Here is a 25,730-nt window from a genome sequence, read left to right as displayed (position 1 = left end):
AGAAAATGGACTTAGGAAGCATGTTCAAAAGACCATATATATGCCTTTTTAAAACTAGACTCTTATTTGAGATGGAGAGAAACAAAATCCAAATCTCAACACAGGAAAATATCCTCTTACATTTAGCACAACATCAAAATTACATACTGCTTTTATTTTGGAAAGGCAGGCGAGGTTGAAGTCTTACGTTAGGGACAAGAAAACATTGCCCGGTACCACAGTTTGGAAGATTTAAAATATTTATCATTTTAACTGGTTTATGTCAATGCCAAAAATATCTCCAATATAAGTGTAATATACATTCAAAAACTGAAACATAATATCTGTGCTGTTACAGATTATGAAATTAGGTTTACAGACATGTGAAATTAAGTTTCCATGGTCTTAAGTAGAAAATTATCACTGTAATAATATGACTAGGTTAAAATCTAAAAGGTTTCTTAAAGTGAATAGTGGAAAGAATTTCATATAGGAAAAAACTAAAATATTATTAAATGTTAGAGAAATAAGATTAAGTGTGACTTCAAAATTCTTCCTTATGTATAGATATAATTTTAAAAACAACAGTATATATCTGAAGGAAAACTGTGAGTATGAACAAGAGCAATTTTACTATTTTCACGTTTAAAATGGAGCTAAATCAAAACTCTCAAACAGTGGAAGAAAATAAAAACAAAAACTAAATAATAAAATGATAAATTTCTGCATTTAAAATAGATTAAAATTATTTAATCTACAATATTTTATAAACTGATTCTAAGAATATATGAATATATGCATATACTATGTAGTTATATATATGAATATACACATATACTATGCAGTTGTGGGAAACAGCATTCTTTTTAAAGAATATCAGCTATTAGGTTTTCATGAACACTTAGGTACAGGGAAAAGAAGAAATAGCAACTTTTTAAATAAAAACACATTACACGGGCTTCCCTGGTGGCACAGTGGACAAGAATCCGCCTGCCAATGCAGGGGACACAGGTTCAATCCCTGGTCCGGGAAGATCCCACATGCCACGGAGCAACTAAGCCGGTGCACCACAACTACTGCGCCTGCGCTCTAGAGCCCGCGAGCCACAACTACTGAAGCCCGTGCACCTACAGCCCGTGCTCCGCAACAAGAAAAGACACTGCAGTGAGAAGCCCACGCACCACAACGAAGAGCAGCCCGCACTTGCTGCAACTAGAGAAAGCCCGTGTGCAGCAACAAAGACCCAATGCAGCCAAAAATAAATAAGTAAATAAGTAAAAAAAAAAAAAAAAAGAAGAAAAAAGAAAAACCCAACACACTACACTCTTTGAAGGAAAAATATGTAGTAAAGTAACCAAGTACAGTATTAAGAGTTAGATAAATTTGATAAAACACTTGTTCTGGGTTCCTCTTTATATTAAAAAATGCACTTATTATAGTTCTAAAATTAAAATATTCAACATACTTTTCCAAAGGACTATAAATCAAAACAAAGATGTCACTGAAGTGGCATCAAGCCTGTGGTCTAATGCCACTGAATGGAACCAAATTTTGAAATTAATTACTTACCACATTTTGGTTAATAAGATGTGCCACAAATTTTGAAGCTGTCAGACAAAGTGGCTGAAAAGAGAAAGTAGGGACAAAGTTAATCTATAAACTAAAACCAATTTTCATTTATCTACAGAGTCTACAGTTCACTTACATACTCTCCTTAAAATATGTAACACGCAAGGTAATTTTAACTTGTAAGAAAGTTATAAAATAAAAACTAATACATATGAAAAGGTGCCATTTCTGGATCAACAGTTATAATTCAACAGTTAACAGCCATCATTTTTGCTGCTCATTATCAGAGGCCAGGAATATTTACTAGAAAAAAGTTCTCACGAAACAGGCAATTTTAAAAAGAATTTCTACATAGAAATCAACATTGCTCACTACAGTTGATACTGGTTTATTAGTCTCCCATGTGTAGCAGTCTACTTACAAGTCCATTATACATACCTTATCATTTCTCCGATAGCCTTTTCGAAAATTAAGAATTAACCTTTTGAGGATTAATTCTCCAATTTGTGGAAATTTTGAGTTGATAATTGCCACTAATGCTGCATAAACATGGGTGAAGATTGGAGAAGCACTCTGTGCTTGCAAAACAGATCTGGATAGCAGGCCTCTGATTAAAAGAGAAAAGAAAGGGAGTCAATAATAATCACCAGTTTAATTAGAAGGAAAAAAAACTCAGTTAAAATCCAGCTATACCACTCCTCTGTAAATCATCATAAAAGCTAAATCAGGACTAAATTTTCACCGCTCTTATCTAGGGGAAGAGTTTATCTTACTAATAAATAAAAACTGGTTTTGAGGAAACAATTTTCAATTTGTATATGTATAAAATAGACAGATTTAATACAATATTGTTTTCAAAAATTTTTCTAAGTATAATTTCTCTTTTCCAGCTCCTGTTCATTACACCTAATCATGAATTTGAGTTTTTAACTTCTTGTATTAATTTGCTTAACTTTATCAAAAAAATAAAGGGAGAAAAACCTGCTTCAAAAGTACTGAACTTAAAGTAAAATTTCCACTATGGGCCCATCATTCGTATAAGTTAATTCTGGGATTAAAGACAAATCTGGGCGGTTTCCATCTTTAAAGACAGGTGTACGTCTATTGTTCTTGAAAATAAAAGTGGAAATATGGAATTCTCCTAAGAGAGATAAAGACATAATCAAAGCACTGCAAAAATAACGCTAAATCAAGGACAGGAAAATAAAAGCTTCTACCTTCTAACTCATTTTGAAATGGGCATGTTTCTACATATATTTGATAAGAGGAGAGATACAAAGTGGGCTAAATGAAGAGTTATTTTTAGAAATGTAATGACAAATAATTATTGGATTGTCAAAAGGCACAAAAACAATGTCTTTATAATTATCAGGTTTAGGTATGACATCTGAATCACTACAATAGAAAATGAGAAAAGAGAATTCAGCTTATAAACTGTAAGATCTTAATCTACCCTTCTCTGAGTCTGTTCTTTCTGAGTAAAATGTGAGAGCTCTTCCCTACCTCGGAGGACAGTGGCTGCCTCCTGGTCACCTTACTAACTCCCACAACCTGCTACACCTTACTTTATATCCCCAATGTTTTGAGATGATGAATCAAGGTCCTATGAAATGACATGGGAAAACAGCCCTCAGATTTTAAAATAATAAATAGAATACAGAATATGTCTATTTCCTGACCCTTTAAAATATCACAACTACTTAAAAACCACACAGAAAATGGTTGTTATTCCCTTCTGCTTTTCTAAAATTTATTACTAATCTTTCTCATTTCGTTCACATTCCCACTTTGCTTTCATCAGAAATTAAACTGGTCTGAGGTAGCACTTTACGTATATATAAAAAAATTAAATGTTTATTATTACTCATGAGTTTAAAATTATTGGAAGTATTCAGTAAACAAATATATGTGTAAAAATCATTATGTGACATCAAAGCTTCTTAAAAAGTAAAAATTCCACATAATCTCTAACAGTGGAGTATGTTATCTGTTAGTAGCTTACATTTTTACAGGAACTGCATTTTAAATATTCCTTGAAACTTCCTTTGAAATGAAGTAGCATAATAAATCAATGATTATTATTCATGTAGATATTATGTTCCTTTGAAAAAGTGCTATGAAATACTACAAATAAAATAGCTGATGCTTACCTTCCTCTAACTATATTTTCTTGAAGAAGTTCTTGAATAATAATACCAATATTGGAAATGTTGACTTTGTTGATCAGACCATTGATGGACTTCTTTAGGGCTTCCCAGCTCATCCTCTGGTATGCTAAGCTAAAAAGAATTGATTTTAATAAAGAGGAAAACTTACTCAACAATTACAATACCAAGAGATTATAATAACATAAAAAATACTTAGTGTTCCTTTACTTTCAACATTTTCACAAAGTGACCCCGAAGTGCAGTAAAATATATGACCATGTAGATACACAGATTATATCCTAAACAATATTTTACTCTCTGTACATGTGATACTCAGGTACAGACTAATTCCTTTTAATAACATAATAAAGTAATACAAGGATATGTAAGGATAACATTTTGTTCTTATGTCCATGAATACTGTAGTTTATAATATTTATTAGTTAGATTCAGTACATGCTTATTTTACATTATAACAATTTACTTAAACTTGTCTTCAAAGGAAATGTTTTAAAATAAAAGCAACTATTTCTTATTTTAAATTACAATATGAAATACCTAAATATAAGCCATGAAAAAGAAATTATTATTATGTCCCTTCTCAAAAGCATGACAAGAAAACAAAATTAAGTGTTGTAAACCATAAAGAAACAGTATTAATTACAGAAAAAGGGAGAGTCATACAAAATCATGGGGCTGCAAGACTGTTCAAAGTATCTTAAAGAACATCTCTATATTTAGGCAGTACCCACAGGTTTATCAGCTGAATCTTAGATGGCTACACTGTTTTTTAACTTAGAGCTTAGGTAAATTATTTAGTCTAACTGAGTTTCTTTACAATGAACTTGGTAATATCTAAGGTCTTTCAAAGCTCTAAAATTCTACGGTTTTTATAATTATTTCTCTGTGGAATATGATTTCAACTGAAGAAAGTCTTAACTTTTCTTTTTCCTTATACTTCTCTGGCAGTCTGGTGAAGGGAATGAACTTCTTAGAATAATATATATAAATACATAGGATTACAAAGGATACCAATCATATTGAAAGAGTTTTCAAAGCATGAAAAGAACAGAAGTTTGATATAGTATTCCATGTGCTTCTTAACACATTAATAACAAGAAGTGGTGGTAGGCATGATAACTTCTTTAATTTGCAAGTAGCATAAACAGTATTTTGAGGTATTTGCAACAAATAGTCTATTAATATCATGGTCTGTTGCCTACATTCCTGATAGAAAGAAATGCTAAATTAGATCAATTTTAAAAGATGCAATTTTCTTCCCATTCACATTCATGGACTGTCTGACTTCTATCCATGGACCTCTTGAAAGTTTGTAGGTTAAGAATCCCTGTTCTGAACCCTCCTACATGCTGATGGGAATGTAAACTGGTACAGCCACTATGGAGAACAGTATGGAAGTTCCTTAAAAAACTAAAAACGGAGTTACCACATGATCCAGCAATCCCACTCCTGGACATATATACAGAAAAGATGAAAACTCTAATTTGAAAAGATACATGCACCCCAATGTTCATAGCAGCACTATTTACAATAGTCAAGACATGGAAGCAACCTAAGTGTCCATCCACAGATGAATGTATAAAAAAGATGTAGTATATCTATACCATGGAATATTACTCAGCCATAAAAAAGAATGAAACATTGCCATTTGCAGCAACATGGATGGACCTAGAGATTATTATACTAAGTGAAGTAAGTCAGACTGAGAAGGACAAATAAGATATTATTATCATAGTATCATAATATTATGATATCACTTATATGTGGAATCTAAAAAATAATGCAAATAAACGTATCTACAAAACAGAAACAGATTCACAGACATAGAAAACACACTTATGTTTACCAAGGGGAAGGCGGGAAACAGATAAATTAGGATTATGGGATTAACAGATACATACTACTGTATATTAAATAGATAACAAGGATTTACTGTATAGAACAGGGAACTATATTCACTAATTTGTAATATATAATGGAGAAGAATCTGAAAAAGAATATATAACTGAATCACTTTGCTGTATACCTGAAACTAACACAATTTATATTTAATCAACCATACTTCAATGGAAAAAAAGAAAAGAAAAGAGAAAAAAGAAAGAATCCCTGTTCTGGAGTGGTATACCAGGTATACCAAGGAGAGGTGGTGAGGAAGAGTATTTTATCACTGACATTGTCCTCAGCAGACACTGAAGATCAAAAGCAGACTGACTTGCAGTTAATTTCATTACTGTTGCTGAATTCTCTATAGATTAGACTCTTTTACTGCCTGCATCCAAGGTGGAAGACTCCTCTGGCCTCCTAACCCCAACCGTTTAGTATGCTGCTGTCTAGAGTAATAAGATCTATGGCTTAACAATTAGCCTGATCAATAAGATATTGCTGATACATAATCACAAACTCTCCTATTAAACTTTGGTCAACAGATGATAATCAAGTACACTTGTATTTCTCAATTAGGAAACCTACACTTAACCTGATTTAGTATCTACTGAAAGCAAAGACTACACTTCTACTTCTGTCCCTTTTATAGCCTATAAGCAGAGTTCAACTGTATATAAAATTATCTTCCAAGAATCTGTTTAAAATTGCATATACTGTGGACTCTTCTCTGCCCCCTTTATAAGGAAGCCAGACTTGGGGATTAACAACAATGTACCCTGTCTTTTACAATTAGGATTGCTTTGGACTGGATTTGGACTGGATTTGCACTTCTCACTAATGCTGTCACTACTGCCTCCAGTAAGAGCAGAATTCTGACATGATCATGAAGCTCCCACAAACCACAGAAAGCATTTCCCAATCCCTTCTCAACATACCACTCCAGGCGTCACTACCAAGTGCCAGAATATGACGCATAGAGAAAAACTTACTTATTAGTTTTAAATTTAATGTCATTTAAATGTCTCCCTTCTAGCTCATAAATTTTTTAAACTTTATTTCAAATATTTATACTTTATATAAATGACATTTCTACTTCAAGCTAATTCTTGCAACAAATTTAGATTTCATTTATATAAGGTTCTCAAGTACTTTCAAGTTGCCAAGAAAATACCCAAGAAAGATGTGGGAAGATTTTCTTGACTCACCTGGAATCTGTTTTTCTTAAAGCATAGCTATCTTCTATCCCAATCTTTTTCCTGACTACCTGGCAATTGAGTGATCACTTCAATCTTGGACCACAGTTTTCCTGGTTATCTCATTCCACTAGAGAAAAAGACCTTGAAAAACTCAGCTGCACTTTCCTACATAGTTCCTCTTCATCCCAATTATTTTGCAAAGGGAAGAAAAGGTACTTAAAGGGTGAATAGTCATATATGAATTTTGATTGTTTGCCTTAGTGTAGCAAAAAACTATAGTCTAAGATGTTATGGTCTAAGAAAAGGAGGGAAAAGAGAAAACTGTCAACTGTTTCAGAGTTTAGTACAGGGGTTGGCAAACTACACCCATGAGCCAAATTTAGCCTACAGCCTGTTTTTTGCAAATAAAGCTTTATTGGAACAAAACCATTCCCAATTGTTTACATATTTTATCTATGACTGTATTCACTACAATGGTGAAGGGGAGTAGCTATAACAGACAGAATAATGCACAAAGCCTAAAATATTTACTATCTGGCCTTATACACAAAGCCTAAAATACTTATTGATATTATCTGGCCTTTTATGGAAAACTCTGCCAACTCCTGGTTTGGTACAACTGGAAAGATCCATTTTAGCTCTGAAATATCAATATTACTCTTGATTATCGACGAAGAATGGACATTACTAATAGGCATGCATGCAACTACAAAAGGAATAGCTTGAAACCAGGAAAGAAAAAAAAGATAAGCAATCTTTCCTCAAACTTTTCCATTCATTCATGCAAAAAGTAAAGAGCTTATGAGCTAATGTCAGGGAAAATAGTAAGCAGAGCTCCAGTGGAGCTTCTGAAGGTAGGAAGGAAAGAAGTCTTAATTTGAAGTCTCTATCATTGTGGACTCATGCAAATTCTCAGCAGCCAAGGTTAATTAGAGCACAGATGATTTTTTAAAATGAGGGTATCACTTCCTTGTATACTTAGTGATATTGACATGCCTGTTTTTATCTGTAATCTGTTCTTGCATCATCCTGAGCTTTGCAGGAGGAATATATGCTCCACCAGTGCGAGTAAGAAGAGGATCCACCTCCTCTTTCTTCTTCTTTGCAGTAGGTTCATCCTGAGCAGAGGAACTCTGGGTTACCAATGGTTCTGGGCTTCTTCTCCCAGGAGATGGAGATTTCCGGGACCTTTTCCGATCCACATCTCTTTCTCTGCGTTTTTCTCGGTCTCTACTTCTGTAATATATTTTTTTAATGGAGAAAAGACAATACAAATTACATTCTTAAATGAACTGCATACCAAATGAGTGAGACTATTTGGGGGCCACAAATTCAGACAAGGAAAAGTGGTTAAGGAAGTGCCTCACAGAGAAAATGTAACAAACTAGGTCATCAAGGCTTAACAGGATTTACATTGGGGGCAAGGTAGGAAGGTGGGAGGGGGAATGGAGGATGGCATTCTGCAACTAGTAGAAGACAGAATAACTACTGAAAAGCTGAGCAAGGGTATTTGGGCCAGAATAAGTAGAAACAATAACAAATCATATATAACAGTAGTTGGAAAGATAAGTTCAAGTCAGACTATGAAATCTTAAAAGACAAGCAAAGACTTTAGGTTGTTTATCCTGGAACTGATGAGGAATCTTTAATATTAGTTTCTGAGTGGAAGAGTGATGTGAAAGTAGTATTTTAAGATGACAAATTGGCCTGTGATGTACATGATAAGTTGTATAAAGGAGAAACCAGCGTTTATCTCCAATAATGGCAATTTAGGAGTAAGAATGTTATAATAAACTGTAACATTTGAAATTGTTTCTTGATAGAACTCGTAATTTATTATAAATCTCAAAACATCAGAAGCTTCTGGTTGAGACAATGTGAAAAAATAAACCATTTTCTAGCACAATAACTTTTCCCTATTAATGCAGGTGACTATCCCTTTTTAAGTTAGCACTTTTAAAATGATTAGGGTATTTAATGTTCCCAAACTATCAAGAATGAGAAAGAAATAATGCTTTGCCTTGCTTTTTGCTATCTTTCCCCAGAGAAGAGTTTGTCCACTTGGCTGTTTTTTACTTATACTGCCTGGAAAGTCAGATTATTCTGCTCATGCTTTGTGCAACCATGAGTTATATGAATACAATAAATAAAAACAAGTTTCATATTATCACTGCATTACCAGGAAACCACTCAATAGATTTTAGCTAAATCTAGAGGGTATATTTGAGATAATATGTCTTAATAAATGGAGAGACAGAAGCAGTCACCTACCCAGGCAGCTGTGGAGGAACTCTTTAAAACCGAAGTATAAAGAGACCTGAGTGACTGCCCCATGAAGACAGAGTCTGTACCTACTAAGACAACATGAACAGTGGGGGAAAAAAGTGGTTCCAAACAGAAATCCCAATTAGTCAAAGGCAGGTCCTCTGAAATCTAGCCAGAGATTTGTAATTGAGTTGCTTCTTACTGTAGATGTAAAATGTTCCAAGAGAATAGCAACAGAAGGGATTTACTGACACTGGTTATGATTCTTCTGAGAAACGCCAGGTAAGACTCTCACTGGCTGGTAAAATCATGTCCTTACATGATTATAGTGTTTGTTCCTTTAGAGTGCAGAAGTAATATTCTTCTGAGTCTAAACAGAAGTATTTCTCTTCAAGTGTTTTTGTACTACAGCCTTTATATTCTGCATAATACACAACCTGCTTTCTTCACAGTGTGACTGTGTGGAACAAGTGAGACTTTATATACATACAGTGGACCAAACACAGAGTTAGAGTGAAGTAATACAGTTAGGGCATATGGAAATAAACATGGGTTTTGGAGCCAGAATTGAGCTCAAATCTCAGTTTCATCATCTACTAGATGGCTAATGGCAACCTCAGGTTAGTTAATCAGTTCAGACCCCAAACCCTTACATGTTAAATTGTGAGATACAGTACCTAGTGTGTAAGAGTTTTGACAGTATTTGAGAAGGTATAGGAATGCCTAGCTCACCAATTATGGTGGTAGTAGCTGCTCTTATTAAGGTGTCATTAGGGTAACAGCAGAAGAACCTGGCTTTTGAGGTTAATCTGACATTTAAGGATTGGTTACATATTAGAAAGTAAGTAGTGAGAAGGAAATTTTGCCTGCAGATATCAAATAACGTGTTTAATATGTCCATACTGGAGATATTATTTCTCTACTCCAAACTGTGGAGAAATTTGATCAAAATTCTAGTGGGTTATAGTCTCAGTAGTCATGGAGTGGATAATGTGAGAGAGACATCAAAAAGGATATAGAACTAGGTGAACAATAAAACATGGTAGGCAAGTTTTTGAAACTGGATGACTAATAAGGTGGGAAATCAAGTTCTTCAAGACTCAAGTAAGAATAATTTACACTTAGATAAAAACTGCAGACTGGTAACTTCATTCTCAATGTCCCTCTGCCATTATGTAGGAAAGTAAATTAAGATCACTCTATGTCATATAATATAAATGGCTTTCATTCAGTAAACAATCTCAAAAACTCACATAAGCCAATTCCTCATGTAGTACAGTATAATGAATAAAAGCTTGGGCTCTAGTCAGACAGACCAGGACTTGCCACTGATACCCTTCTAAAACACAAACAAATGACTTAACTTCTCTAAGTCTCATTTTCTTCATCTATAAGAGACATATATTTACTGCAATTAGGAGTTAATTCACATTAAGTCCTTGTTAGAAAGCTTAGCTCCTAAAAACATCCATTTAATACTAGCCACGATTATTATTAAGCATAAAGAAAATTTAAACAAATATATGTTTCTATAGTTAAAATATCCAATACTAACCGTGACTCCATGCTATCATCATAAGAACGTCCTCTTCTTGAATGCTCGTAGTCTGACCTGCTGTAATCAAAGTAATCTCTATCCCGAGGGGATCTTTCTTGTTCCGTGTATCTAACACATAAAAGAAGAAAACCAAAGTTTTAAGTTGAAAATAATGATGTTATACTTAGGAAAGTCATATATTGGTAATGGCAACATAACTCTATGACTGAACAAAGTCTTATCAATGGATTTTAACAAACAGCTTATTTTGATGACACCTATTCATTTAGTCATGATTATAAAAGCTTTCAGCTGGTGTGCAACAAAACAACTCCTGGAATTCACTTAACCAAACTTGACACCCTGATTCGTACTGTCCTTAGTAAAAGATATATATCTGCATATCATATATAGTTTAACATGAAAAAGGCTATCCTCCAAATGATTCCTTTTGCTGAGTCGGCTCATTTTACCAAAGTACTGAACAAATGACATTAGTGTCATTGGTTGGCCTCCATAAAGACCAGTTTAACTCTACTCCAAAACACTATTTTTATCAGCTGCTATTCTTGAAATTATATTATTAGATATCTGTGAGAATGGATTGAAATTATTAGCAAACAGGGATAGACAGTATAAATCTGCTATTTGAATCTTAGAAGTAATAAAATCAGAGAACCTTAAGAGAAGTTAAATACATACACACACGATAAATAGACACAGTAACATAATCCATGTTTTATATACATATCTACAATTAGTTTATACACACACATGTACATGTGTGTATGTCTGTAGAGAGATTTAAAAATATATATATATAGGGAGGAGGTGATCGTAGATGCATACCACAGTGATTAACGTGATGCCCATAAAGCAAAGGTTTTTAGAGACAGCAGAGTGGAATATGAACAAAGTACATAGGCAATAAGAAATTAGACAAATGAAACAAAGGTTAGAGGATGCTTTTCCTTTCACAAGTTATTTTTAATGGTTATAGCTTACTAAGTGAAATAACTAAAGTCCTACTATGAATGCATGATGAACATTAATGGTAATATTTCTGGATCTTTGATCTTAACATAATTATGGTAAGATATATATAAAAACATTTTGAAAACTTATATAAAGAGCTATGTAAATATAAAGGATAGTATTAACAGTAAAAGCACTTCAAAATAATGTGATTTCAACTCACCTTTCCATTTTATAAACTTTCATTCTATTTAGTATCTGAGATATTAAAATTATTCCCTGTCACCTAAAAAATTTCATAAAATCTAGAATTATTTACTAGAAATTCCTAGAACAGCCATTCAAGGATGATCTGTTCTCAAGCTCACTCAATAATATTGCCTGTAAAACCATCAAAAAGAAGTTGCTTACCCTAAAATTATAAATCTAAGAGCTAGATAATTTCTTAAACTCATTATAAAAAATTTAAGTGGTATTTGGAACACATAAAACTGTTTACCTGTCTTCTGGAGAGGAGGTCCTCTGATATGAATTATAGTTTTCCCTTCTGTCATGACTAGAAGAATGCTTTCAAAGGAACAAAAGAGGGGAAGGGGGCATTTAAAAATTGTTAAAAAACATATAGACAATGACAAATGTATCTTGGAAAGTTGGAAGTGCTTTAAAAAATTATTTCAAAATATTTTTTTAACCATAAGAATAATTTGTATTACCTAAATAGTATAGAAGATAAAACAAAATTTTCAGGTCATCCAAGGTAAATGTTTGTGGTTTTCACTATAGATCAAATACTGTTTTTAACAAAAAAACTCAAGGTAGAAGAAAATTCTCTAATTTTTGATGCCACTTAGTTAATATTTTATTCCTATGTAATAATATATAAATTTACAGAACATAATTTTTTTTTATTAATTTATTTTATTTATTTTTGGCTGCCTTGGGTCTGCGTTGCTATGCATGGGGCTTTTCTCTAGTTGCGGCGAGAGGGGGCTACTCTGTTGCGGTGCGCAGGCTTCTCACTGTGGTGGCTTCTCTTGTTGCGGAGCACAGGCTCTAGGTGCGCGGGCTTCAGTAGCTGTGGCTCACAGGCTCTAGAATGCAGGCTCAGTAGTTGTGGCACACGGGCTTAGTTGCTCCATGGCATGTGGGATCTTTGCGGACCAGGGCTTGAACCCGTGTCCCCTGCATTGGCAGGTGGATTCTTAACCACTGTGCCACCAGGGAAGCCCCTAGAACATCATTTTTATAAAGGCCTTTCCTGGTGAAAACCAAGACCAAAGCTTTCCTTTGGTGAAAAACATGACCAAGGGCCAGAGATTTTCTAGCAAGAGCTCACTTCTGTAGTTATGCCCAAGTCTTTTATAACACTGAACTTACTTTCTTATCTCCATTAGCTTACAGAAACCACAACATTAGTCCAGGTTACTAACTCTGGATAAAATAAATAGCTAGAAGAAACTGACTCCAATGTATTTATGAAAATTCATTTTTGTTTTCAGCAAACAATATTTGAGTGTCTGATATGGCATGTATGGTAATATGGTAGGCTGTAAGGATTTAAAAAATATGACTTGTAAAATATAGCTCCTAAGCCAAATCCTTTGAAAAATAACAGACATACAAATAAGTAACTTCAATGTAACATGAGATTGAAGATATGTCACACTGAGACAGAGATATGAACCATCCAGTTTAAGAACATATCCTAATTTAAAAGTCCAAATATAGTTAAGAAGCCAAAATATTTATCTCTATAAATAGGTAAATTTTTTAAACCACTGGTATAAAAACATTCATATTGACAAGCTTATTTTTAAGAATTAAAGTAATTTTAATTAACTGAACTGTAAGAAAGGAAAAACAGTATGTTTTCAAAGTATCTTTCTCTTGAAATCTAAGAAAAAATAATTCAAATAATGACTAACTTGTTCCACATACTTACTTAATGGCAAAAAATACATTTAAAAATTGAAAATTATACTGCAAAGAAACGTAAACAAGCTCCAACTTCCTCTTATGTTATGACTATCTAATTACCAGCAGTGTGAGTATAACATTATCACAAGTAAATTGCCAATACAATCTTCTTAAGTATTGAATTTTTTGAATAGCATACACTAATTAGACTAATGCATGTTGGTGAATAAACATGTGATCAAATTTATAATTTAAAGAAGCCAGTCTGGCTGTATTTCACACTGAATGCAAACATCTTAAAATCCTGTTTCCAATGTGTATAACTTTTAAAAATTATTTCACTGGGCAACATTAAATTAAATAGAACTGTTCAATATATATGATATAGGTTTTCATACCACTTGACATCTAGATTCTAAACCAAATATAGAGCACAAGATTCATTCAATTCATGGTAACGCTAAACACTATATTTACTTATTTATTATAAGACACAGCCCTTCCTGTCTAGACACTCTGGGGGATACAAAAGATAGGAAAAACCTTCAAGGAACTTGAGATCTTATGGGAGAGAGATGGTTATAAAGATTTCTACAATTAAACACATCAGAGTATATATGAGAGAGACAGAGAAGGGGGAGAAGGGGAAGGAGGGAAGGGAGGGGAGAGAAAGAACAATAAAGTTGCACTGTCTACTTCTTCTTTTACAAGGTATGACAATTATTTTGACTACATTAGGGAGCAGGCCTCAATTCTGTGCTAATGATTTTTAACACGTCTACACAATATCTGTTGTGGGTAAGAGGGAGAAACCAAAAATACCGAGATCGTGAATCAGGATTTTGTAAATATGATCAAGTTAACAAATGACTGGCACACTAGCCAGTGCTAACAGGAGATCTTGAGTAGGAATAAGCACTGTGGTACAGAGTACTGAGGGTGACAGTGAGTAAAGGGGAACCTGAACTGGGCTTCGGTAGGTTTTACTAAGTGCAAAACAATTTCGAAGTGTGATCCAAATAATAATAACCTAATTTCCCTATTTCCCTTATCATAGAGTTTAGATTCTAAGAGCAGTAGTTGAAAGTAACATATTGTTTAAATTACCTTTAAAAATTCTCTAAATTGTTCATTCAGCGAAGCAAATATGGTACACAGTGCAGTCGCCTGTAGTCTCTGACGATGTAGAGAGCAATATGGGGAGGTGAGTGGAGCAGACAGCCTGTGTTCAGAGGCTCTGAGCATCCATTAGGCTCAGGGAACAAGTCTTCAAGAGCCAGAGGGAGGAGGGGCTGGAAGAGTTAGGGAGCTTGCTTCCAGCTGGCAAAGGAAGCTACGGGAAGGCTCAATAGAAAAATAAGGGATCCTCAGCTAAAGCCTCCTGAACCTTAGAGATGAGGTCTCAGAATATCAAGAGAGGATCTGAGCTTCACCTGAGGTAAGATTGGGCCCAAACCAGCTAGTGGACCTGCTTATAGCCAACAAGATGGAGAGAAGGAGACAAACTAAACTGAGAACTGGCTGGAGGGCTGAGCCACTAAGTGTGAAGGGCTTGCTGATTGAGGACATCCCTTCCTAAGCTGGGGGAATGCCCCAGAGGACCACAAGAGGGAAACGTGGAGAAGCACAGTCTAAGAGAAGCAGGACAAGAATTCTGAGAAAGACCAAACACTTCTCCTTTTGTGTAAATGGTACAGAGTCTAAATCTCTGTGCTCTTACCTAACACGGCTCAGTCAAGAGCCAGTTCCCCACAAGGTCTCCTTTCTCCTTATGTCCCCAGCTCCTAACACAGAGTCTGCCACCTACTCGGCCCACAATTAATTGTTTAATTAACTGTCATTGGACCAATCAGTACAAGTCCCAAAGAGGCAAATTTCAGAACACTATATGAAAGTATCTACTGACAGATGGGGCCAGCTTCAGGGACAGTGAACCCCCTGCCAAAGGAGTGATGCAAGCACAGCCTGCATGTCTACCTAGGAGGGAGGCTGGATAGTGTCTTCTCACACTCAAAAGAAGTTCAAAGAGATGGCAACAGAGTCTGCCTTGGCCTGTAAGCATATCAATTCAGTTTATTAAGCATTTACCACATCCCAGGCCTGGTACCTGGTGCCTGCTGTTAAGGAGCTCCCATCTACTCACACTCTTTAAAGTAGGTTTAGGGGTGCAGAGGTGGTGGAGGAGGGCAAGGGACAAGTGCCGGTCTTTACAATCAAATAAAAATCCACCTTTCCCTTTACTGACTCCAAGACCCAGGAAGTGATGTGCCTGCTTGTATCAACAGATCTGTGGACTACACAGATTGGCTAGCAGATCTGTGCAGCTGAAAAGAAAAGGAAGTAGAGTGGCTTGCTCTCCTGCCAAGTCCGCTCACAGGCAGAGGAAAAGTTCTGAAGCAGATGGAGTTACTGGTTCCTGTGACTGCTCTGACCTCCTCTACTATTCTACTTTTCTCAGAACCTGCTCCAGCCACACTAGACTCTTCACCTTTGCCTCTGTTGTTCCCTCTGCTTGGCACACTCTTCTCCCAGACATCTATGTGGCTCACTCCCTCATCTCCTTCAAGTGTGTGCTCAAAAAGGCCCATTTTCACTGGGCCCTCCCTATGAAAAATTACATCATTCCAATGCTACTCATCAACCTTACCCTACTTCTTTTCTCCATAGCGCAAGTCTAGCATTTAACACCCTAATATACTATATAATTCACTTACGTATTAAGTTTATGATTTTTCTTTCTCCCCCACTAGAATGCAAACTCCGCAAGACCAAGGATTCTTGTTTTGTTCACCATTTTACCCAAAGTACTGGGACATAGTAAGAATTCAGTGAATATCTGCTGAATAAATGAATGTATAATGTCTAAAGTACAACACAGAATAAGGAGCTCATTTATGCATATGCAATATGCAACAAGAGGTTCACTTGTAGACAGACATGTAGGAACTGTGACCAACTAAGGAAGAAGATACTCATCCTCCATTTCATGCTCATGCAGGTGAGTGGAGCAGACAGCCTATGTTCAGCGGCTCTGAGCATCCATTAGGCTCAGGGAACAAGTCTTCAAGAGCCAGAGGGAGGAGGGGCTGGAAGAGTTAGGGAGCTTGCTTCCAGCTGGCAAAGGAAGCTACAGGAAGGCTCAATAGAAAAATAAGGGATCCTCAGCTAAAGCCTCCTGAACCTTAGAGATGAGGTCTCAGAATATCAAGAGAGGATCTGAGCCTTTGAGAAGAATGGTGGAATCTCTCGCTGTTTATTTTTCTTTTGCATGTGTTCACTCACATGCACTTTCTTGATTAACACACACACACACCCCGTATGTTCTCTCAACTGCCCACCTGCACATCTGGCCAAGTATCTACATTTGAAATTGTGTTAAGTTAAATGTGCGTATGATGCAATTCTACTGTCTGGTTCTAATGCCCTAATTATATAAATGCATTTTGGTTTAAGGGTAGATAATTGACTACAAGTTTATGTTCTTTATTATAAGTTTCAAACACTAACCTTTATTTGTGCCACGCTACTTTTCATTTTCTGTTGCCAGTTGATCTGATATGTCAAAGACTCCTTAAGCTGGTCCAAATAACAAGTACCGAACGGTATGAATTCCTTGACAGTTTAGTTTTACTGTCTGCAAATGACACCTATAAAATATGCCAAAGAAACCTTTGTTAACACTTATAAAATGTGTGTAAAATAACAACATATTATTTCCACACAATGGACATTTGACTACCTTATTTTTCTTAATAGGCAAAGATATAATCAATAATTAAATGTAAGTTCAAAAACTCTTTAAATAGTTCCATATAACAATGTATAAAAAACATGTATTAGTAGAAAAGACTCAGAACAAAAGAGCAATAATAACAAAGGCTTATTAAACACCGTAAAGTATTCTAATACAAAACATCCAATGTTTCGATTTAAACTAAGAATGAAATAGCCAGTGTTCTTGTAGTAATGATCATTCAGAAATATACACCACATGGAAATATAAGGTGCTAAACCAGAATAATCAAGTCTTAATAATGATCTATTAAAGGCACAGGGCCTCAGATACGTGCACATATGAGAACTAATATTTGGTCACAGTAAACCTAGTCATCAATGTTAGATGCTAAATAAAATGTCTTTCAGTAGCCATCTATTAAGTAAAATTTAGTAATTCTGAAAAATGCTGAACTGATAGTTATGTTCGCACACAACTGCCATTCAAGTATTTTACTGGAATTGCATATCTAAATAGTTTATAGTTTATGCTATGGTATAAGGTAACTAAATCAGAAAAGTAAAATGAAACATAAAAAAATTTAAAAATTAAAAGAAGTAGAGAATATAGAGAAAAAACTGTGCTCAGTACCAAAATAACCGAATACAATTAAGAAAATTTCTAATTTGAATGTGAGAAAGGATGTTACAGATTATCTGGTCCAATTCCTTCTTTTTAAGGATAAGAACACTGACGGTCAGATAAATCATTTCAATGTCCTAAGCTATAATAATGTCCTAAGCTATAAAACAAGCTAGTGGTGGACTAGAAACCTAGCTTAAGGACACCCAATTAAGTATTCTTTTCACTGGACCACAAACACAAATAATCTAGATACTATAAAGTGATACAGAGTTGCTATCATTTAATGCAGATGGGGATGTACACAAATCACTAAGTCAAGAAAAATTTCCATTACAATGGTTAGCATGCTATCTAGGTTAGTAAAAATAATATACACCAGATTAATTTGTCAATCTATAAAATATAACTGCAATCTAAAGCACATCATTGCTCAGCGGCTCCCAAAGTGGAGAGAGCCAAAGAAAGGAAGCCCCACAGGCTAGATATACTCTCCCAAATCTCTGACCACCGCTGAACCAATACATGTACTAAATAGTGTCCTACTCAGGATCACAGGACTGAACTGAGATGTGAACAACTGTGTAAGAGACAGAATTTGCAATTTAAGCCTAATCAAATTAATTGCCTGAAGGGTCACTATTCCTCAGAGGAATGCACCAGAATCGAAAGCCTTAACATAATAGTAAAATGTCCAGGATACAATTAAAAAATAACTCAACTTATCAGAAAACTGTGGCCCAATCTTAAGAAAAAAGACAATCAAAGGAAACCAACACTGAGACACCAACCCAAATGCTGAAACTAGTATACGAGGTTTTTAAAGCATACTCAAAAGTGCAAAGGAAAACATGCTTGCAAGGAATAAAAATATAGAAAATTTCAGGAAGAAAAAAAAAAACCCAAAAACCCAAAACAAAAAATGAACCAAACTGAAATCCTAGAACTAAAAAATATATGAAGCAAAAAATTCAAAATGGAGACAAAGGAAAGCCAGTAAGCTTGATGTAAGATCATTAGAAATTATCCAATCTAAAGAACAAAGAAATTTAATGAACAGTATCAGGGACATGTGGGACAATTATCAAAAGGCCTAGTGCATGTGTAATTAAAGTCCAAGAAGGAAAGAGAGAAAGAATGGGATAGAAAAAATATTTCAGGAAATTACAGCCAAAATTTCTCCAAATTTGCTGAAAGGCACAAATTTACAGATTCACAAAGCTTGGAGAATCCCCGGCAGGATACACATAAAGAAAACCACACTTATACACATAGTCATATATAGTAGTCAGTAGTTAACCACAATGCAAATTTGCAACAGGGGAGAAAAAAGAACCAAAACTTCCAAGGCCCTGACTTTTTTCTTAAAGTACTTAAAAAGGAAAATTTGTATTTTTTATTTACATTTTATATTTTTGTACATATTGTTAGGGGGTCAGCCATTTTTAATGATCTCAGATGACCAAACCAGCCTTCAGAGCCTTCTCTGTCCTACTTCTTACTTTACTTGTGGTGTGATCATGTTCATTATAATCTCAAAGGAGAAAAAAAACCTTGTAAAAAAAACAAAAACCACCACAACAAAAAATCTTATTCCGAGCATTCCAGTAATCTTTTTGTGTATGTACTTAGCTGTACTGTAAGAAGTTGGTTTGTATGAGACGGTTAAAAAGGCCAAAGATAAAAGGTTTCTTTTTTTTCCTTTTTTCCCCATCTATGAAGTTGTTATTTATTTATTTTTGGCCTGTTTGATATATGTGTGAAACAATGTTGCTGAAAATCAAAGATAAAGAGAAAATCCTGAAAGCAGCAAGAGGAAAAAAACACATTATGTAAAAGGAAATAATTCAAATTACTGATGACTTCTTATCAGGAACTAATAAGAAGACAGAAGACAGCAGAATAATTTTTAAAGTGCTGAAAGAGTAAGAAACTGAATTAACCTAGAATTCCAGCAAAAATAATCTTAAGAATGAAGATGAAATAAAAACATTTACCGATTGAACAAAGCAAACAAAAACAACGAAGAGAAACCAAGAGAATGTATCACCAGCAGACCTGCACTATAAGAAATGCTAAAGGAAGCTCCTCAGGCTTATTGGAAATGATAGGAGATGGAAGTCTGGATTTTCAAAAAGGAATGAATAACACTGGAAATGGTAACTTTCTCGAGAAATATAAATGACAACTTTTTCCTTTATCTAAAATACACAGGTTTGTTTTAAAGCAAAAACTACAATGTCTTGAGAGGGCATAGTGTATACAGATGGGATATATACGGACTAAAATGGACCTACATGAGGCAAGGTTTCTGCATTTTTTTCTGAAGCAGAACAATATGAACTCTAAGAGGCCTGTGAAAAGTTAAGGCTATATAGTGTGTTCTCTAGAGCAATGACCAAAAAAATAACATAAATAAATATAGCTAAAAACTCTACAGACAAATTAAAATGGAATTAAAAAAATATTTAACTTATAAAGGCAGGAGAGAAGGAACAGAAGAACAAAAAACAAAGGGCACAAAATGAAATAAAATAAGATGGCAAACCTAAATCTAACTCTATTAATTATATCAAATATTAATGCACAAACATTTTTAATTAAAAAACAGAAGCTACTCCTCCCTCACCTCAGGTGATACAACCCTGAAGGCACCTTGTCTTGGATGGATTTTATGTCCCAGTTGCCTCAAGATGACTTACACAATGTGTATGTGCCATACACAAATCACATGATTCTTTTCAAAGATCCTGTTTTTACGGCTATAAATGTATAGAGCTATAAAACTCAAAATTTTACTCAACTAACTTTTGCTCAAAGGCAATGGTATTTTTGTTTTTTACTTCTACTAGCACAATTGTTATAGTCTAGCATATCCTTATCACCTAGTATTATTTATACATATACTTGCTCAACAACAACGAATATTTATTACACTTGTATTATTTTGTCAGGCATTTTTCTAGGAACTGGGTAGACAGCAATGAACAACCATAACAAAATCCCCTGCCCACATGGAGCTTATGTTCTGCTTATAAAAAGTAAATCTATAATGATAAGCAAAGCACTAAGCTACTAATAAAGCAAAGTGGCTGGTTGGGCTTTTTTCACACACACCAGTTTCAGATCATTACTTAATATTGTAAAACCAGATCCCTAAGTCACTATGTTAAAAATAATTTGAAGTAAGAAAACTTGCATGATCAGAAAATTACGTGTACATCTACTGGGGCCCACCTGACTTACCATAGCAGAAGATACGTATGTGGGGGTGGGGGGAATACCTAGGTACGCTGGTTTTATGAAAGCATCCCCAAGGTAATTCCAACATTCAACTCTTCCTCAAGACTGCTCAGCTTTCCAATTCTGGATGAGAAACTGGTTCTCAATTTGTCTTAAACCATGAGCCACTTAAGGTAAAATACAGAGACTCCACAGCTTACCTACTTTATAATGAAGAACTTAGTCATAAATCATTTGGAAAGGGAAACATAAATTCCAAATATTAATCCTTAACTCACTGGTAAGAAGCACATACATGCATGTAAAAAAAAAATCAGTATCAGTGCTTTTTAAATCTGAGAAATTCTGGGCACAATTTATAGGGAGAAAATTCTCACTCATAATGCACTGACGACCACAGCGCAGGTTTTCTGGAGCTTAAGGTATCAGTCATGGGACTTCCCTGGTGGCGCAGTGGTTAAGAATCTGCCTGCCAAGGCAGGGGACATGCGTTAGATCCCTGGTCTGGGAAGATCCCATATGCCTCAGAGCAACTAAGCCCGTGTGCCACAACTACTGAGCCCACGTGCTGCAACTACTGAGCCTGCATGCCTAGAGCCTGTGCTCCGCAACAAGAGAAGCCACTGCAATGAGAAGCCTGTGCACCACAACAAAGAGTAGCCCCCGCTCGCCACAACTAGAGAAAGCTTCGCCACAACTAGAGAAAGCCGGCGCGCAGCAACGAAGACCTAATGCAGCCCTAAAAAAAAAAAAAAAAAAAAAAAAATCAGCCATGATAATTAAAGTAACACTATCTACTATAACATGATCACAAATCACAAACACAAATTTAAGCACTGAAATGCAGTCATCCAGATGATTAAATATGTTCATAAAACACTTTTATTATCCTTAAAATGAAAACAAAACATGAAAAATTGAGAGAGGAAAAGAAGAGGAAAAAAACCTGCATTGAGTTCAGTCTTCCTATATATACGAGATATGTATCTGATAACAATAAATGTTTCAATGAACTTCTCAAGTTAAAAATTCATATACATACACTGAAATAAATTCTATAAATTTTATTTTGCCTGTAGGCTTAAATATGCTTATTAATTGGTGAGATCTGGAACATACTTTATGTAAAAATTAAAAGCCTAGAGAACTCTCAATGTCCTTACTATCCATAATTTGTTCTTACTCCCAGGATGATACTGTATTATACCTTAATAAAGGATTCCACTCTCCTCTAATAATGTTGTTATATAAATTAATAGTTTTTGCTCATTCCTTACATTCACTCCTCTATGAATGAGCCTCAGGAATTGAATCGTCCAGAAGGAACCTCAAAAGAATCCAAGTAAAAGCCTCTACCTAGTACTCTTTACTTTTTTCAGGGAATATGCTGATGGATACTGCTGCCATCATCACCTGTGACTGATTTCCAGGACTTTTCTGATCCTGAAGGAGAAAACACTGAAGACAGAACAAGGGCTTCCTTCCCCTGATGCTAGACAGCAGTGACTGTCATGCACTTCTTTGCATATTTTTGTCCTTGATCCTCTTGGTTATTTTTTTCCCTCTCTGCTGGCTAACACTTCTAAATCAGCACTGTATAACAGAACTTTCTGCACTGATGGAAAGGTTCATATTCTGCCCTGTCAGTAGCCACCATACCAATACAATAGTCACGTGTGGCTACTGAGCACTTCAAATGTACCTAGTGGGACTGAGAAAATTAATTTTATTTAATTTTAATTAAGTTTATATTTAAACATGAATAGCCACATGTGGCTACTGGTTACCATACTGAACAACACAATTCTAAATGATTAGCAGACACTGGGGCCTTTCAGTCATGGTACTCCCAAGATCCTTGTTTTTTGACAATCTCCAGATAGGATACTAATTAATTCTTCAGATACTGGCAAAGTTAAAAAAAAAACCTCATATCCAAATTAACGGGAAGAGTTGTTTGGTTATTTTCCATGGCAGATTCAGATTATGGAAAATAAGGGATAATATAATAATGCTCATCTTAGAGTTTATCTATGTTGCAATCATCAATGTGTGATCTCCAGAGTCTTAAATGCTGCTCTGCAGCTACTATGATGCCAAATGATCATTTTACATAAACAACAAGAAAAACCTGGCACTAGAGATACTACTACCATCACAAACTTGATATACAATCATGACCCACTGAGTAACAGTGCAGATAGGGATTGATTACATCTCCAGAAGATAATAGTCTATCCTTCAGCTTAGATTGAGTAACCAGAAGGGGTATTAATAAAATGAAAAAAACAAAACAAAAAAACTGCCTAGATGACAGCCAAGAATTGACAACTGACAATTGACAACAGAAACCACAATTTGTAAAATGGATTTCCACTCATTTGCAAAAGAGAAAAATTAAACCAATCTAAGTCATGATATACAACATGGATTATTTAGGGTCAAATTCTTATTTCTAGTTAGTCCAGACCCATCTAACCCACACAAAATGGTGTCCACATGGACTCGCGCGTTCTAAAGATACGACCACTTACTGTTCCAGCAACTCTTTAGTTCACAAATTTTCTCTAGTCTACAAATTCCTGCCAAGACCATCTGATGACTACTAGGTACGTTACTGGGGATTTTTCATTGATGGGCTTTAACATACAAGACAACTGAAGCACTTTCTCCAACAATTCAATAGCATGGGGGACAAAAAAAGAAACGAATGGCACAGCTGTTAAAGAATAAAAGAGGCCTAACAGACTTAACATATGTAATATGTAGACCTTGCTTAGATCCGAAGTTGAACAATTTGCCCTACTCTAAAATGGGATTTCTTTATATAGCAGGACTCATGCTAACTTGAATTCAGCACTAACTCCTCTATGGAGCCTTTCTTCTAAAAAAGGAGATGGACTGAAGGTCTTTTCTCTTTATGGGAGACAAAATAATGGAAGAAAACACTTTCTAGTCCACTAAGACTGTGAACTTGCTGACAATTTTTATATTCACATCATGGTTTTCTGGGTAGAAGAATGAGAAAAGGGTGGGATCTGGACTCTCAAAATTACTTAAATCCTTAGATACATATTTTCTACCCAAGAGAACTTATCTTAGCATGTACCCGAAATAAGACTCATTTCAAAATCAGCTGTTACCTATATAGTGTGCCCAAATTGATAATAAAGGAGATAGTTTAAGCTTTAGTGCCAATAATATACAAACTTTAAAATAGCATTTTCCTCAACTATATTACAGTTCTCCAATGAGACAAGTCATTTTAAAATAATACGATGATGGGACTGCCCTGGTGGTCCAGCGGTTAAGACTCCATGTTCCCAATGCAGAGGGCCTGGGTTCAATCCCTGGTTGGGGAACTAGATCCCACATGCCACAACTAAGAGCCCGCATGCCGCAATTGAAAAAAGATCTCTCATGTCGCAATGAAGATCCCGCGTGCTGCAACTAAGACCCGGTGCAGCCAAATAAATAAATAAATAAATATTTAAAATAATACGATGATCAGTGTCCCAAAGCTGATAGAAATAGTGCAATGGTGTACGCAGGCGGCCCAACACCGTTCAAAACCAGCCAATGGAAGAAATGCCAATGTATACAGTAGCCCCCAACAAACTAATTTGCCATCCACACTAACAGATTCTATAGCACATTACAATGATGTTTCTGAGATATCCAGAGATGAACTAATTACATTTCCCGTGTTAGAAGTCAGAAACATGTAATTTAGAGTAAGATAACAATAACAACAATAACAAATAATAATACATTATTATAGCCACAAAGACACTATGCCAGGCACTTCATTTATATATTCTTAATTCAACCTTCACGATTACCCTGCTTTCGTGATTTTTTAAGTCTTATTTTTCAGTGAGAGAATTGAGGTACAGAGTTGAAGCAATGTGTACAGTAAATCACAGCTAGTAAACAGCATTAAAATTCAAAAAAGTTTATCTGATGCTAAAACCATCTGATATTGCATCCCAATGAAAATGCCAACATTAATAAATTGATGCCAAATTGGTAAATTATAAAATGTAAACAGATATGATCTCTATTATCCAGAAAATTTTTCTTTTCTAAACTGATCCATTCTTCTAAAGTTCCAGATAGTAAAGGTTTTGATGTTAATATAATGAGGCACTACTTCTTTTTAAACATGAATAATTTTAAGGATTCCCTTGTTTAATTTGCATACCTAGAATTCACTGTGACCAGGTAGGTACAATATGAAAAAATAAATCACTTGACTCTATTGTGCAAGACCTAGTATTTTCCTTGACTATCCCTCTTGGGTCTTAAACCTGGTTTCTCTTCTCAACCTACCTACACACAGACACAGGGCAATTTTTAATGCCTTTTATTTCAAATTATCTCATCCATTTAAATTTAATGACTTTTCTGATCAGTGTCATCTTTCACCTTTCTTCCGTTTAACCATCATCATCAAACATTTTTCTGGCAATCAAGTACAACCTGTTACATTTCTACCTCCCAAAAGGTAAGTGTGAAATTGACAATACTGCAGACTGCTACCCAGTTCTAACAAAAAATGCATGAAGTACTATCATCATCCACATTTATATAGAATATGCCTGTAGGGAAATAATGAGAGTTCAACATGTGCATGCTTG

At 35.0% G+C, this 25,730-nt stretch overlaps 1 protein-coding gene across 2 annotated transcripts in view; it reads right to left on the bottom strand.

The window, feature by feature from the left end:
• The window catches only part of CWC22 (CWC22 spliceosome associated protein homolog), a 63,606-nt gene that overhangs the window by 25,755 nt on the left and 12,121 nt on the right, over window positions 1–25,730 (bottom strand). The window contains exons 2-8 of one of the 2 annotated variants that reach the window (XM_067741338.1): window positions 16,998–17,137; window positions 12,073–12,140; window positions 10,617–10,727; window positions 7,793–8,032; window positions 3,699–3,827; window positions 1,987–2,155; window positions 1,549–1,602 (exon numbers count right to left, since the gene is read on the bottom strand). In XM_067741338.1, coding sequence (XP_067597439.1) covers window positions 1,549–1,602; window positions 1,987–2,155; window positions 3,699–3,827; window positions 7,793–8,032; window positions 10,617–10,727; window positions 12,073–12,140; window positions 16,998–17,024 — 798 coding nt within the window. In that variant the 5' untranslated portion in view covers window positions 17,025–17,137. Of the gene's footprint in view, window positions 1–1,548; window positions 1,603–1,986; window positions 2,156–3,698; window positions 3,828–7,792; window positions 8,033–10,616; window positions 10,728–12,072; window positions 12,141–16,997; window positions 17,140–25,730 lie in introns of those variants that run through there. The other variant, XM_067741340.1, reaches the window with a different exon arrangement.

Source organism: Pseudorca crassidens, chromosome 6, assembly GCF_039906515.1.
Source record: "Pseudorca crassidens isolate mPseCra1 chromosome 6, mPseCra1.hap1, whole genome shotgun sequence".
Classification (NCBI taxonomy): Eukaryota; Metazoa; Chordata; class Mammalia; order Artiodactyla; family Delphinidae; genus Pseudorca; species Pseudorca crassidens.
The sequence above is the reverse complement of the archived record's forward strand: the minus strand, read 5'-3'. Positions and strand labels throughout refer to the sequence as shown.